At 46.3% G+C, this 16,204-nt stretch overlaps 1 protein-coding gene across 1 annotated transcript; it reads right to left on the bottom strand.

Moving 5' to 3' along the window:
• Positions 1-251: 251 nt before the first annotated feature.
• adamts5 (ADAM metallopeptidase with thrombospondin type 1 motif, 5 (aggrecanase-2)) lies at positions 252-14,541 on the bottom strand. The gene is made up of 8 exons (XM_077616412.1): positions 13,315-14,541; positions 4,219-4,351; positions 3,981-4,148; positions 2,521-2,804; positions 2,261-2,444; positions 1,267-1,442; positions 1,001-1,176; positions 252-910 (listed from the first exon to the last, which is right to left on the bottom strand). Exons 1-8 carry the CDS (start codon positions 14,353-14,355, stop codon positions 259-261), a joined length of 2,814 nt encoding a protein of 937 aa, XP_077472538.1. The 5' UTR covers positions 14,356-14,541; the 3' UTR covers positions 252-258.
• Positions 14,542-16,204: the final 1,663 nt, after the last annotated feature.

Raw genomic sequence — 16,204 nt, 5'->3', positions numbered from 1 at the left:
ATGTGACTTGAAGCAGTGTTAAGAAAAGACGCTTTTTAAAGAGTTTGGTAGACAAAAACACTATTTTCTATAATTTAAATGTTTTTACACTATTTAAAAGACATTTATATTTTCCAAAACACATTTTTTCTCTTTTGAAAGACATATTTCATGCACAAAACCCATTTTTCTCTCTTTTTAGTCTCTTTTTCCTCCTTATAACCCTGCCCCAAGATGGCGTCTCCTCCTCACGCTCCGTATGCTTTTTCTCGGACTATTTCAACAGTTTTTCACGAGACAGTGTTTAAAAGCGGAGGGTCGGGAATTGAGCAGGCATCCTTTGGACAGCTTCCCGCCCCGGGCCTGACACTGGACCGTCCTGCTCTGCCAACCCGCGTCACAAGTTCTGGAGCACGCCATCCAAGACCCCGTCACCCACTGGGGTCCCGGCGGAGGGGGCGTGGACGGCCCGGCGGCCGCGGTCGGCACGGGGACCAAGATGGTCGGGTAGGGGGACGGGGACGACGTCGACGTGGCGCCGGTTAGCGCTGCGACGGTCGTGGCGGTCGCCTGCAAACGCGCTAAGCTAGGCGGCGTGCGCGGCGTGAAGAAACTGTAACGGACGTCCAGCGGTTTTTTGGCGTCCGTGGCCAGGATCTGGACTAGAAGAGGTTCTCGTAAGGCCCCGGGGCCCATGCCGTGGAGCCCCTCGTCCCTTTGACTCCACCCACTGTAGTTGAGGGCGGAGCCGTTGAGCGCCACGATGGTCTCCGAGGTGGAGATCATGAACTTGCCGTTGAGGAGGTACTCGCCGCCGGGTCTCCGCAGGGCCAGGTAGGCGCTGAAGCGGTTCTGGTCTTTGGCCTTGTGTTGACGGACCTTGATGTGGGTGGAGCCTGCCGGGATCTTCACCACATCCGTGTAGCCCTTGCTAAAGGGGCGGGAACGGCGCTTTGGGGTTAGGCGGGAGTCGGGTTCAGGGGGGGGATCGGTTTGATGGGTCTACGGTCTACGGACTCACCTCCTTTTGGTGAAGTTGCCCACCACCCGGACGCAACCCGCGTTGTCGCCGCCGCACACGCCGCACTTGTCGAACTGGAGTTTGGAACCGATGATGCCGTCGCAACCCGTGCGCACGCATTTGCCCTTGACGCACACCGAACCGCTATACGGACGGCATTCGGTCCCGTCTATCACCTGGAGAAAAACGGAGCGTTTTGGACCAAAACAAACAAGGAAAAACGCTTAGCTTAGCCTAGCTTCGGCGTGGTTAGCGTTAGCGCTCACCCTGTGCGAGAAGACCACGTAGTAGCCGGTTCCTTTGGCTCGGCAGGTGAGCTTGCAGACGTCTTTGGGGAGAACGCCGGCGTATTTGGGGACCCATTCCACGAAGGTTTTCACGCCTTTGGGGTCGGTTTGCGGGCCGTTGCGGACTTCGCACTGCTCCTGCCGGAAACTCTTTTCTAGGGGCAAGATATCCAAAGTGCAACTGGTTAAAAAAAAGGAAGCGACAGGTCGATAGCACGCTAGAATAGCGTCTACGCTAACTCGGTAGCTAACGTTGACGTCCAATTCGTTTTGTCTTCCTGTTTTGAGTCACTGGCTATTAATTTGGGTCACTTCCTGTTAAGTAACCCAAATCAATAAGAAGGAATCTGTATAAAACCGACAGGAAAAGACCAAAAATGTCTCCAAATCAACAGGAAGTGACCCAGAAGTGCCCCCAAATCAACAGGAAGTGACCCAGAAGTGTCCCGAAATCAACAGGAAGTGACCCAGAAATGGCCCTAAGTCAACAAGAAGTAACCGAGAAATGCTCCCAAGTCAACAGGAAGTGATGAAGAAATGTCCCCAAATCAACAGGAAGTGACCCAGAGGTGGCCCCAAGTCAACAGGAAATGACTCCTAATGCCCCCAAATCAACAGGAAGTGACTCCTAATGCCCCCAAATCAACAGGAAGTGACGCCTAATGCCCCCAAATTAACAGGAAGTGACTCAAAATACCCCAAAATCAACAGGAAGTGACTCAAAATACCCCAAAATCAACAGGAAGTGACCCAGAAATACCCAAAATCAACCAGAAGTGACTCAAAAGGCCCCCAAATCAACAGGAAGTGACCCAGAAATACCCCAAATCAACCGGAAGTGACTCAAAATCCCCCCAAATCAACAGGAAGTGACCAAGAAATACCCCAAATCAACCGGAAGTTACCCAGAAAAAAACCAAATCAACAGGAAGTGACCCAAAAAATGCTATGTAGAGCGCGCTCACTCACTCACCGGAAGGCGGGCACGGCGTCACGTTGCAGGAGCGATAGATGGCTCTCTTCCCCGTGCAGTAGCGCCCGTTGTTCCGCGGCGGCGGGTTGTTGCACAAGCGTTGGGCGAACTGGACTCCGCCCCCGCAGGTCCTGCTACACGACCCCCAGGAACCCCAGGAGCTCCAGCTGCCGTGGTTGGACGACTGCGGGACGAACCAGAGCACGTCGGACGAGAGAAAAGGGGAGGGGCGTAGCTTGGCGGCAGAGGCGGCGTCCTACCGAGTAATGTCTCTTGCGCGTTTTGTCCACGCACTTCCCCTGCAGGCAGATGCGTCCCTTCCCGCAGGGCGTGCCCTCCACGGCCGGTAGCTTCTTGGTCAGGCAGACCATCTGACCCTGCCGGATGACCGCGCACCACAGGCGGGAGCACACGTCCATCCCGGGGCACACCGTGTACTCCGGTCCGAAGGCCAGGCGGCACTGGCGCACCGCGTCGTAGCTCTGACCCGGAAGCTCCTCGGGACCCGGTAGGGGTTGGCGGGGCGAGTCCAGGAGGCACTCGGCTGAAATGGGGGACTCCGTTAAAAACCGCATTATTAAATAGGAATGCCTGCAAAGTGGTTAGTGCATCAGATTCACGGTCCTGGGGTCCTGGATTCAAGTCCAGGTCAGTCCACCTGTGTGGAGTTTGCATGTTCTCCCCGGATTTGCGTGGGTTTTGTCCAGGTACTACGGTTTCCTCTCACATCCCAAAAACATGCATGCTAGGCTAATTTAGCACTCTAAATTGCCCCTAGCTACGAGTTATTGGTTGTATGTCTCATGGTGCCCTGTGATTGGCTGGCCACCGTTTCAGGATGTCCCCCGTAGTTGGCTGGGATAGGCTCCAGCACCCCCCCGTGATCCTTGTGAGGATAAGCGGTTCAGAAAATGAATGAATGATCTCTAATTCTGACCCTGAAAATCAACAGGAAGTGACCAATAAAAAGGAAGTGCCCCCAAATCAACAGGAAGTAATCAATAAACAGGAAGTGACCTGCATTTACTTTGAAATCAGAAACAAATGATCCAAAATGCTCCAAAAATCAACAGGAAATAAAAGGGAAATGAACCGGAAATGGCCCAAAATCGACAGGAAGTGACAAATAAAACAGAGGTGAACCGGAAATGGCCCAAAATCGACAGGAAGTGACAAATAAAACAGAGGTGAACCGGAAATGGCCCAAAATCGACAGGAAGTGACAAATAAAACAGAAATGAACCAGCAATGCCCCCAAAAATCAACAGGAAATGAAAGGGAAGTGAACCGGAAATGGCCCAAAATCGACAGAAAGTGACAAATAAAACAAGTGAACCAGCGATGCCCCAAAAAATCAACAGGAAATGAAAGGGAGTGAAACGGAAATGGCCCAAAATCGACAGGAAGTGACAAATAAAACAGAAGTGAACCAGCAATGCCCCCCAAAATCAACAGGAAATGATCCTCAATCAAGAGAAATTGACCCCAGAATGCCTGGTAATCATGAGAAAGTGAGCAGGAAGTGCCCGAAAATAAACAGGAAGTGACCCAAAAAGTCCCCAGAATGCCAGGATGTGAACATAACTTTCAAAGTAAGGCGTAACTGTGCTCCTCACTGGCGTGAAAACCCTTCCCCGATGAGTTTGGGAGTTTTAGCTCGAAAAATTAGCGACACGACGGCGGCGATGGCGGCTAACAAAAGACGAACTCAAAACCTCACCGTTGCCGTCGTCGAAGAAGTCGGTGATGGTGGCCGACGTGCAGCGACTCCACGGTTTGGACGCGTCGATGGACGTCAGGATGGACGACATCAGCCGCTTGTCGCTGTTGACGCCGAAGCGCTCCTCGCAGAACTTGGAGTCGTCGTGGGACAAACCCAGCAAGTGGCCTGAAGGGGGGCGGGGCGTAAGGAAGGCGGTCGGGGAGGAGCCGCCGTCGGCGGGCGGGTGGTCGCTCACCGATCTCGTGCGCCACCGTGAAGGCGGCGTGGAGGCCGTCGTCCTCGATGACGGCGCAGCTGCGCTCCGGGGAGCAGATGGTGCCCACGTCCGCCATTCCCAGGGTGTCGCACGAGTGATGGCCGCAAAGGTCCTGCAGACAAGGAAGAGGATATATTTACAGGAAGTGAGCAACTATTAACAGGAAGTGAGCAAAAAATGTACAGGAAGTGAGCAACTATTAACAGGAAGTGAGCAAAAATCAACAGGAAGTGAGCAAAAATCAACAGTAAGTGAGCAAAAATAAACAGGAAGTGAGCAAAAATCAACAGGAAGTGAGCAAAAATCGAACAGGAAGTGAGCAAAAATCAACAGTAAGTGAGCAAAAAATATACAAGAGGAAATAGTTACAGGAAGTGAGCAAAAATCAACAGGAAGTGAGCAAAAATGAACAGCAAGTCAGGAAATCATCAACAGGAAGTGAGCAAAAATCTACAGGAAGAGAGGAAAAATGTAAAGGAAGTGAGCAAAATTCCACAGGAAGAGAGCAAAAAATAACAGGAAGTGAGCAAAAATAAATAGGAAGTGAGCCAGAATCAACAGGAAGTGAGCCAGAATCAACAGGAAGTGAGCCAGAATCAACAGGAAGTCACCCAGAATCAACAGGAAGTCACCCAGAATCAATAGGAAGTGACCCAAAATCAACAGGAAGTGAGCAAAATGACCAAAAAGTGAGCAGAAATGAACAGGAAGTGAGCAAAAATATGAAAGCATCCCCACACAAGTTTTTTTCACAAATATATTATATAGATATATTCTCTTTTTTTCTAGACCAGAAAAAACGAACATGTTTTGCGGGACGCTCAAAATGAGACGGAGTTCACGGATGGTTCATCTTTGTTTTTTTTTCTCCCACTTTTTGGATGTTTGCCCACATGCGTTGATGCGTGCCATTGGCTCTGGGACACAATGGGGGAGGAAGGAATCGATGCGGGGAAGGAAGGCGCCCCCAGGCGCACCGCGTCTGCGCCCATGCGTGACGCTCAATAGCACGTGGACGCTCATAAGTAGCATTGGGGGAGGGACGCTAAAACGGACTAGCTAGCTAGCGTCCATTTAGCTTCGGGAATTGACCTGCAAATGCTGCGAAAACAATAGAAAGTGCCCAAAAATACATTCATAAGGATTCAAAACTAAATGAACAGGAAATGACCCTCCAAAATAACAGAATTGTCACAAAACAAACAGGAAGTGATCGATAAATGTCCCAAAACCACTAGTAAGTGCCAAAATACCCTGCGATTCAGGGTGTTCCAAGTAGTTGGCTGGGCTCCAGCACCCTCCGCAGCCCTTACTAAACAGGAAGTGACCAGGGAATGTTTCAAAATTTCCCGTTGATTTTGGATTATTTAATAATGAGTGACCGGATGATGTTTCATTTCAAAATTGAGTTTGGGTCACTTCCTGTTGATTTCGGGTAACTTCCATCTCACTACGTCTTTATTTTGGGATATTTCTGCATCACTTCCTGTTGTTTATTAGTCACTTCCTGTTGATTTTGGGTAACTTCTGGCTTTTTATTTTGGGACATTTCTGCATCACTTCCTGTTTATTTTGAATAACTTCCGGCTCACTCCTTTTTTATTTTGGAACATTTCTGCCTTACTTCCTGTTCATTTTGGGTAACTTCAGGCTTCTCTTTGATTTGGGGACATTCTGCATCACTTCCTGTTGTTTTAGGGTCACTTCCTGTTGTTTTTGGGTCACTTCCTGTTCATTTCAGGTAACTTCAGGCTTCTCTTGGATTTTGGGACATTTCTGCCTCACTTCCTGTTGATTTTGGTTCACTTGCTGTTAATTTTGGGTAACTTCCGGCTCCGTCCTTTTTTATTTTAAGACATTTCAGCATCACTTCCTGTTTTTTTTATCACTTCCTGTTCATCTTGGGTAACTTCCAGCTTCTGTTTGATTTTGGGACATTTCCTCATCACTTCCTGTTGATTTTGGGGTCACTTCCTTGCGTGGGTTTTCTCCGGGTACTCCGCCTAACTCCCACACTTAAAAAAACATGCATGCTAGGCTAACTGTACGCTAAATCAACCCTGGCTGTGAATGATCGGTTGTTTTTCACCTCCTGCCCTAAGATTGGTCGGCCAACGATTCAAATTCCCCCTCGCCTGATGCCCGAAGTCAGCCAAGATAAGCTCCAGCACCCCCCGTGACCCTTGTGAGGTTCAGAAAATGAATGAATGAATAAAAAGCAAAAGGTTGTGGACGGAAAATGCCTTAAAATCAATAGAAATGGACCTATTAATGTTTAATAACAAACAGGAAGTGAGTGAAATACGCAGGAAGTGACCCGGAAATGACTCCAACTCAACAGGAAGTGACCCCAAATCAACAAGACACGGCCTAGAAGTGATTCTAATCAAAAGGCAACTGCCTCCGTCCCTCTCATTGGACGTCAATCTCCGTCAATGGCAGACCACCAGTGAAAATAATCATCCGGGTTGACCGTCAAAATAAAATTTTAAAAAATGTCTCTTGGGAGGACGTCCCTGCTGAGTTTGTTTACCCAGTGGCGGACAAAGCGTCTGGTGTTTTGCGCATGGCTGAATTGTTGGTGCGCGTGGGAAACCAAGCGGCGCAACCCGGGAAAAAACGGCTCAACGCCTGCGTGACCGACCAATCAGGGCAAAGTGCCCGCTGAGCGCCCTCTTTCTTCACCAAATGTTTGTCTTCGAACCTGCGGCGGGAGCCCATACAAACTTAGTCCACTACAATCCAGTCCAGTGACTCGCATCTATTTTAATCATTAACGCTTGAAGTTTGGGGATTTATTGATGATTTTTTTTGTCACTTTGGGTTATTTCCTGTTTTATTTTGGGCCATTTCCTGTTGACTTGGGGTTATTTCTGGATGCTTGCAGTGTATTTACAGGTAACTTCCTGTTCATTTTGGGTCAGTTCTGTTATTTTGGGTTGTTTCCTGTTTTATTTTGGTAATTTCCTGTTGATTATGGGTTGGTTACAGGTAACTTCCTTTTAATTGTGTGTCAGTTCTGTTATTTTGGGTTGTTTCCTGTTTTATTTTGGTCATTTTCTGTAGATTATGGGTTATTTACGGGTAATATCATGTTAATTTTATGTAGTTCTGTCACTTTGGGTTATTTCCTCTTATTTTTGGTCATTTCCTGTTGATTTGATGTCAATTCTGTTGCTTTAGGATATTTTCTATTTTTATTTTGGTCATTTCCTGTCATTTATGGGTTATTTACGGGTAAGGGGTTACTTTTGGCTTTATTTTAATCCTTTTCTGTTATTTTGGTGTTATTAACAGGTAACTTCCTGTTAATTTTGGGTTATTTAAAGGTAACTTCCAGTTAATTTTGGGTCAGTTCTGTTATTTTGGGTTGTTTTCTGTTTTATTTGAGTCATTTTCTGTAGATTATGGGTTATTTATGGGTAACTTACTGTTAATGTTATCTAGTTCTGTTACTTTGGGTTATTTCCTGTTTATTTTTGGCCATTTCCTGTTTGGGGTTAATGCTGGCAGCCATTAAAAAGGGTTTGTTTGACTTATAATTTAGTATTTTGTATGTTTTATTCTTATTTTTTCCTTCAAAAACGTCAGCTTGACGAGGGTTGAAAAGTCAACAATGGCCGCCGGGGTCACTTCCTGTTGAGCGACGGCGAGGGTCGCCGTCGGTCGCGTTCTTGCCGTCTGCAGACGCCAGACGAAGCGTGACGTGCGAAATATCAAGAACGGCTTAAACAAACAGAGACGGCGGCGAGAGAGCTGGGAAATATCTACACTGTCGTGTCGACTAAAAAAAAAAGGGCCCGGGGGTGCCGGAGGGGACGGTGGGGGCGGGGGCGAGACCTCACGCGATTGGCTCACCATAAGGCGATCGGATCGATAGGTTTGTCGGAAAATCGTCCTGGAATGGGAAAAACAAGTTGGATTGGGCCTTCTGATGTGAATTGGAATGAGTTTAGTACTCAGGGATGTCCAATTCATTTGTGTTAGGAGGGCGGCAGCGAAAAATGTCTTCGCCAATGGCAGCCAATGAGTTCAATTGGGTCATGTCAGGTTATTTTCCTGGGGATTTGGGGTCACTTCCTGTTGATTTTGGGGTATTTTGGGTCACTTCCTGTTGATTTGGGGGTATTTTGGGTCACTTCCTGTTGATTTGGGGGTATTTTGGGTCACTTTTTGTTGATTAGGAGGTATTTTGGGTCACTTCCTGTTGATTTGGGGGTATTTTGGGTCACTTCCTTTTGATTTGGGGGTATTTGGGTCATTTCCTCTTAATTTGGGGGTATTTTGGGTCACTTCCTCTTGATTTGGGGGTATTTGGGTCACTTCCTGTTGATTTGGAGGCATTTCTGGGTGACTTCCTGTTGAATTGTGGTCACTTCCTGTTGAATTGGGGTCACTTCCTGTTGATTTGGGGGCATTTTGGGTCACTTTCTATTATTTAAGGGCATTTTTGGTCACTTCCTATTATTTGGGGGCCTTTTGGGTCACTTCCTGTTGATTCAAAGGCATTTTGGGTCACTTCCTCTTAATTTGGGGGCATTTTGGGTCACTTGCTGTTGATTTCGGGGGATTTCTGGGTCACTTCCTTTTGATTTTGGGGCGTTTCTGGGTGACTTCCTCTTGATTTGGGGGCATTTTGGGTCACTTCCTCTTAATTTGGGGGCATTTTAGGTCACTATCTTTTCTAAGGCATTTGTGGGTCACTTCCTGTTAATTTGGGGAATTTTTGGGTCACTTCCTTAATTTGGGACATTTTTTGGGTCACTTCCTGTTAATTTGGGGAATTTTTGGGTCACTTCCTGTTAATTTGGGGCAATTTGGGTCACTTCGTGTTGATTTTGGGGCATTTGAGGTAACTTCCTGTAGACTTGGGGCCATTTCTGGGTCACTTCCTGTTGATTTGGGGGCATTTTAGGTCATTACTTATTAATTCAACTACTTTTTTGTTGTTATTGCGCTTTTAAGAGTAAACATATCACATTTTTAAACTTAATGAAGTAACTTTTTACATACGATGGGCGCTTTGGCTAAATGGCGGTCGGGCGCTTGGGCGGGCTAGCGAGCCGGCGGGCTTGTCCGAGCAGGTGGCGAGTCAACAACCTTTTTTCCCCAACAAATGACGGCACTCCGGATGCTCGTTCTGAGCAAAAAAAAAGGTGCGGTTGTGGCGCGGGTGAGGAGGGGCGGAAAAAAGTGGGTGAAAGAAAGGCTAAATTAGCGCCCTAGCTTGTTTATTTTCCCGACGGCTTCAGCTGACGCTACCAAAACAAAAAAGCAAGCTGGGGAAAAATGTGCCGACGCGGAGGGCCGGCAGGAAAACGCCAAGAAAGCGTTGGAATTTTTTGGGAGGGCTTTTTTTTTCAGGATGTTTCTCGGGTGAACCCTGCCTGACGCTAATTTGAAAATTCCTGGGAAGAATGTGTCCAGCAAGTCTGGGAGGGAAGACCGGCGCGGACAGAAAAACACCGCCGGGGAGATGGAAAATGATGGAGAAGTGGCGCGGGGTTTGCCCCGAAATGGAACGGAAGGGACGTGGTTGTGGCCTAGGATCAACAGGAAGTGAGCAAATTAACAGGAAGTGACCAAATTAACAATTTGTTCGTTGAATGAATGAGTAGAATTGCCCAAATTGTACTGGGAAGGACCCGAATTTTACTTAAAGTGACCCGTAAGTACCCGAGGACAAAAAGGACGTGACCCAAAATCAACAGGAAGTGACCCGGATGTCCTGGAATCAACAGGAAGTGGCCGAATTAACAGGAAGTTCGATGAATGTATGAGTAGAATTACCCAAAATGTATCGGAAGGACCCAAATTGGCCAAAAAGTAGCCCAAATTGAAAAGGAAGTGACCTGGATATGCCTAGAATTAACAGGAAGTTTGATGAATGAATGAGTAGAATTGCCCAAATTGTACTGGAAAAGACCCAAATTTTACTTAAAGTGACCCGTAAGTACCCGAGGACAAAAAGGACGTGACCCAAAATCAACAGGAAGTGACCCGGATGTCCTAGAATCAACAGGAAGTGGCCAAATTAACAGGAAGTTTGATGAATGTATGAGTAGAATTGCCCAAATTGTCCCAAATTGGCCGAGAAGTAGCCCAAAGTGAAAAGGAAGTGACCCAAAATCAACAGGAAGTGACCCGGAGATGCCCTAGAATCAACAGGAAGTGACCAAATTAACGGGATGTTCAATAAATGAATGAGTAATTGCCCAAATTGTACTGGAAAAGATCAAAATGTAACTTAAAGTGACCCGTAAGTGCCCCAAAACAAAAAGGACGTGACCCAAAAATCAACAGGAAGTGACCTGGATATGCCCTAGAATCAACAGGAAGTGACCAAATTAACAGGAAGTTTGATGAATGAATGAGTTGAATGGCCCAAATTGTACTGGAAGACCCAAATTGGCCGAGAAGCAGGCCAAATTAAAAAGGAAGTGACCCAAAATCAACAGGAAGTGACCCGGATATGCCCTACAATCAACAGGAAGTGACCAAATAAACAGCAAGTTTAATGAACAAATCAGTTTAATGGCCCAAATATTACAGGAAAGGACCTAAAATTGACCAAGTAGCCCAAAATCAACAGGAAGTCACCTGGATATGTCCTAGAATCAACAGGAAGTGACCAAATTAACAGGAAGTTCAATAAATGAATGAGTAAAATTTCCCAAATTGTACCCGAAGGACCCAAACTGACCGAGAAGTAGACCAAATTGAAAAGGAAGTGACCCAAAATCAACAGGAAGTGACCCGGATATGCCCTACAATCAACAGGAAGTGACCAAATTAACAGGAAGTCTGATGTATGAATGAGTAAAATTGCCCAAATTGTACTGGAAGGACCCAAATAGGCTGAGAAGTAGCCCAAATTGAAAAGGAAGTGACCCACAACTGACAGGAAGTGACCTAATATGCCCTAAAATCAACAGGAAGTGACCAAATAAACAGCAAGTTTAATGAATGAATGAGTTGAAGGGCCCAAATTGTACTGGAAAGGGTCCAAATGGACCTCGAACTAGCCCAAGATGAAAAGGAAGTGAGACCAAATGGGCGGGGCATGAGCCAAGAACAGGAAGTGAGACAAAAGGGGCGGGACCCGAGCCGAGGCAGGCCCAGTCAATTTCTCCACAAATGGCATGTGGTAGTTACCCAGAAAATCCAGCACAGTTTCAACACGTGGGAGGTGCGGTGGAGACGCGGATTTTTCTGGGTCGCCGCGGCGTGGCACCTGGGCGCTGCCTGGGCGTCGCACCCGGGCGCTAAGCTGCCGCGCCGCTCCCGTGACAAGCGGCCTGGCGCCACGGCAACCTTTTTTTCCCGCCACTTTGTTGACGAGCTCGGAAATCAGATGTTTTCCAGGAAATGCAGTAGTCTTTGGTTTTCGGAGCCCACGGATTGGACGTCTATTGTTGTCAATGGCGGGAGTTCACTTTGGGTCACGCCCATTTTATGTTATGGATCATTTTTAGTTGATTTTAAGGCTTTTACACGTCACTTTTCCTTCCTCGTCACTTTTTGCTGAATTTGAGGAATATCTGTCTCACTACTTTTTGATTTTGGGCCACTTCCGGTTTGTTTTTGGGTGACTTTCTGTATATTATGTTCACTTCCTGTCGGTTTTAGGGCATTTAGGGATTACTTGTTGTTTATTGATCGTTTTCCTATTCATTTTGGGGATTTCCGGGTCACTTCCTGTTGATTTGGGGCCACTTCCGGTATATTTTTGGGTGACTTTCTGTCTATTATGTTCACTTCCTGTTGGTTTTAGGCAATTTAGGGATCACTTCTTGTTTATTAGTTGATTTCCTATTGATTTTGGAGGATTTCCAGGTCACTTCCTGTTGATTTTGGGCCACTTCCGGTACATTTTTGGGTGACTTTTTCTCTATTATGTCCACTTCCTGTTAGTATTGGGTCAATTGGACCACTTCCTGTCAACAGTTGTCTATACGGTCAAAATGCGGACTATCTTCAGTTCACTTCCTGTTTTTTTACGTGCCACTTCCTGTTAGTTTTGGGTCAATTGGAACACTTCCTGTCAACGATTGTTTATACGGTCAAAATGCGGACTATCTTCAGTTCACTTCTTGTTTTTTTATGTGCCACTTCCTGTTAGTATTGGGTCAATTGGACCACTTCCTGTCAGCAGTTGTTCATACGGTAAAAATATGGACTATCTTTGGGTCACTTCCTGTTTTGGGCCACTTCCTGTAAGTATTGGGTCAATTGGACCACTTCCTGTCAACAGTTGTTTACACGTCAAAATGCGGACTATCTTGATTTCACTTCCTGTTTATTTATGTGCCACTTCCTGTTAGTATCGGGTCAATCAGACCACTTCCTGTCAGGAGTTGTTTATACGGAAAAAAAATACTATCTTTGGGTCACTTCCTATTTTTTATGTGCCACTTCCTGTTAGTATCCGGTCGATCGGACCACTTCCTGTCAGCAGTTGTTTATACGGTCAAAAAACTATCTTTAAGTTCCCTCCTGCTTATTTTGGGCTACATCCTGTTAGCATTGGCTCAATCTGACCATTTCCTGTCAGCCGCTGTTTTGACAGTAAAAAAATTGGACTATTTTGTGGGCACTTCCTGTTTTTTTATGTTCCACTTCCTGTAAGTATTCAGTCAATCTGACAACTTCCTGTCAGCACTTGCTTATACGGTAAAAAATACTGACTATCTTTGGGTCACTTCCTGTTTTGGGCCACTTCCTGTTAGTATTGGGTCAATCGGACCACTTCCTGTCAGCAGTTGTTTATACGGTGAAAAATATTGTCTTTGGGTCGCTTCCTGTTTTTTTATGTGCCACTTCCTGTTAGTATTCGGCCAATCGGATCATTTCCTGTCAGCAGTTGTTTGTTTATATGGTAAAAAATATTGTCCATCTTGGGGGCACTTCCTGTTTATTTTGTGGCACTTCCTGTTGTTTTCTATCAAATCAAGACCAATAATGGATAAACAACGAAAGATCGATCGAAAATACGATTGGTCGGGGGAAGTCCGGTTGATTTTAAGGAAGGGGAAGTACAGTTCTAGTTTTTGTGCAGTTTTGGCTTTTGTTTACCTGCCTAGTGAAGAGGATGGCGGCGTCATGATGGTGCTGGTGGTCATCGTCCAGCGGGTTCTGCTGGTTCTGCCACTTGCAGAAGCTCTTGAGGGTACTAGCCGCGTTCTTGGACACCTCCAAGCCTTTCTCCTTCTCGTCCAGCGCCACCACTCGGACCACGGACAACCGGATGGGGTTCTCGATGCTGGCGTGGCCGTACAACTTGGAGGCGATGGAGGCCAACGTCAGCAAATAGTGGCGAAGATCCTTGCCGTACTTTTTACTCATGCTGACGTCGGCCACCAGCAGGAGTTCCACGTGCCTGGCCCTGGAAACAGACCTCTTAGCGCGGGGTCCTCCTCGTCCTCGTCGTCGTCGTTTCCGCCGTCGTCCGTCGCGCAGTCCTCCATTTACCCCCCTTCTACCTCGTCCCGGTTTCAAGTCGCTCCTGTCGGGCGTCCCGCAACCGTCCCCGGCGTCCCGTCGCGCTTCGAAACGGAAGCTCTCTCTCGTGAAGGCATGGAGAGCGCGCTCCGCGTCCCGGTCCCTTAGCGTGCGCGTGCGCGCTCCCGTCACTCCTCCCTCTCCCGCGCGTACGATCGGCGCGATCGAGTAACGGACCCCGCGCACGGCAAAGAATCCCTCCAAACCCCCTCCGCACAGGTCGAAAACAGCCAACGACTCTGGTTCCGAGTCCACCGTCCCCCGGTAGACGCAATCCCGCCGCAGGATTCGTCCCGAGTCGGCCCCCACGGCGGACAAAAAGCGGGATGCCGGACCGAGGTGATCCGACAGGAGTGAGGCATCGCGTTCCATGTCCAGCTGGAAACGAGTCCCGTCCAGGTAGAGCAGGTATCCGGCTCTCCCGCCGCCGTTGTAAATCCGATCCACGGTGCGAACGACGCCGTCCGTCCGGCGGGCCGGGGAGAGCCGCGAACCGTTGGCAGGTGGGAGGTAGAAACCCCGGAAGAGGGCGACGGAGGACGCCGAGACGAGCGGTGGTGCGTAAAGCGAGAACAGGCGGAGGAACAGGAACAGGAGGTAAAACGAGGTCTCCATGGTCGCCGTTTCGTGAGGACGAGGTCCGACTAGGTCTTTCTAGGTCTCGTCTGGCGCTCCATCCTGGATGGACGGACCTAGGACTCGACTCGGGGATAGATGGATGGATGGACGGAAGGAAGGGAGGGCGATCGTTCGGTTCCTGGTTCGTTCGTTCGGGTCTTGCTCGGGCTGCAAGTTGGAGAAGAAAATGCCAAAGTTTGGTCTTAATAGGAGCCGGAGAGGAATAAGTCCAGCCCCCCTTTTGAGCTCCATCTCGGCTCCTCCAATCACGGGTGCTCCAGTCCTAGGCGCCGATGAGTGCTGGAAGCCAAAAGGGAGAGAGAGAGAGAGAAAAGAGGGGGGAGACAGAAGAAGACAGACACATGTTTTGGCGTGTTGACGATGAGCAACTGACGACCATAGGCGTCCATTTTGGGTCCAATTTTGGAGAGGAGAAGGGGATAAACCGGGTGATTTGTCATGTTATGTTTTTTTTTTAAAGGAGGAGATGCTAAATAAGGAATGATGCTATCTATTTGACTGTCATTTATCCTTATGAGGGGTGCGGGGGGTGCTGGAGCCTATCCCAGTCAAGTGTATAGGATGCTCTGAATGGGTGGTCAGACAATCGCAGGGGAATTTGAGTCGATAGCCAATCATGGGATGGTATTGGGGACAGGTGTCAAAGTGGCGGTTGGGGGGCCAAATATGGCCCGCCGTGTCATTTTGTGCGGTCCGGGAAAGTAAATCATGAGTGCCGACTTTCTGTTTTAGGATTAAATTAAAATGGAGAGTATAGATGTATATTACATTTCCTGATTTTCCCCCTTTTAAATCAATCGTTGTCATTTTTTAATCATTTTTTTTGTTTTTAGTTCAAAAATCATTTTGTCAAATCTAAAAATATATAAAAAATGGTAAAATAAACATTCTTTTAGATCTATAAAAACTGAATATTTAGGAATTTTAATCTAGTTCTTTTAATCCATAATTGTCATTTTTTAATTCATTTTTTTCTGTTTTTAGTTCAAAAATCATTTTGTAAAATCTAAAAATATATTTAAAAAAGGTCAAATAAACATTGTTTTAGATCTATAAAAAAACTGAATATCCAGGGCTTTTAATCAATTTATAAACAAAAAATATCTAAATATTATATCTAAAATGGTCCAGCCAAATTAAAAGGAAGAGTATAGATGTATATTAAATGTCCTGATTTCCCCCCTTTTAAATTATTAATTGTCATTTTTTAATCCATTTTTTTCTGTTTTTAGTTCAAAGATCATTTTGTCAAATCTAAAAATATATTTAAAAAAGCTCAAATAAACATTGTTTTCAATCTATAAAAAACAGAATATTCAGGAATTTTAATCCATTAAAAAAAAATCTAAATATCATATCTAAAACGGTCCAGCCAAATTAAAATAAAGAGTATAGATGTATATTCAATTTCCTGATTTTCCCCCTTTTAAATCAATCGTTGTCATTTTTTAATCATTTTTTGTGTTTTTAGTTCAAAAATCATTTTGTAAAATCTAAAAATATATTTAAAAAAGCTCAAATAAACATTATTTTAGATCTATAAAAAACAGAATATTCAGGGCTTTTAATCCAGTTCTTTTAATCCATTTATAAAAAAATAATCTAAATATTATATCTAAAATGGTCCTGACACACTTGATAGAGGGTTCAATTAGCTTAGCATGTTTTGTAGGTGTGGGGGAAGAATACCCGCAGAAAATCCACGAGAACATATGCAAACTCAACTCAGTGAGGACTCACCTGGGATCGAACCCTCGATCTTAGAACTGTGAGGCAGACATGGAAAACAGGAAGTACTGTTTTTTTTTATCAATCCATTTTTTGG

The sequence above is a fragment of the Stigmatopora argus genome, chromosome 1 (genome assembly GCF_051989625.1).
Source record: "Stigmatopora argus isolate UIUO_Sarg chromosome 1, RoL_Sarg_1.0, whole genome shotgun sequence".
In the NCBI taxonomy this organism is placed as follows: Eukaryota; Metazoa; Chordata; class Actinopteri; order Syngnathiformes; family Syngnathidae; genus Stigmatopora; species Stigmatopora argus.
Note: the sequence above shows the minus strand (reverse complement) of the source record. Positions and strands in the feature narration are given on the sequence as shown.

Excerpts from the sequence above, each read along its gene's own strand:
- adamts5 (XM_077616412.1), bottom strand. The coding sequence starts at position 14,355 with ATGGAGACCTCGTTTTACCTCCTGTTCCTGTTCCTCCGCCTGTTCTCG. Across the intron at positions 4,149-4,218 it reads CACGGTGGCGCACGAGATCG|GCCACTTGCTGGGTTTGTCC; the intron begins GTGAGCGACCAC and ends GCCCCCCTTCAG. Across the intron at positions 1,177-1,266 it reads ACGTGGTCTTCTCGCACAGG|GTGATAGACGGGACCGAATG; the intron begins GTGAGCGCTAAC and ends GTTTTTCTCCAG.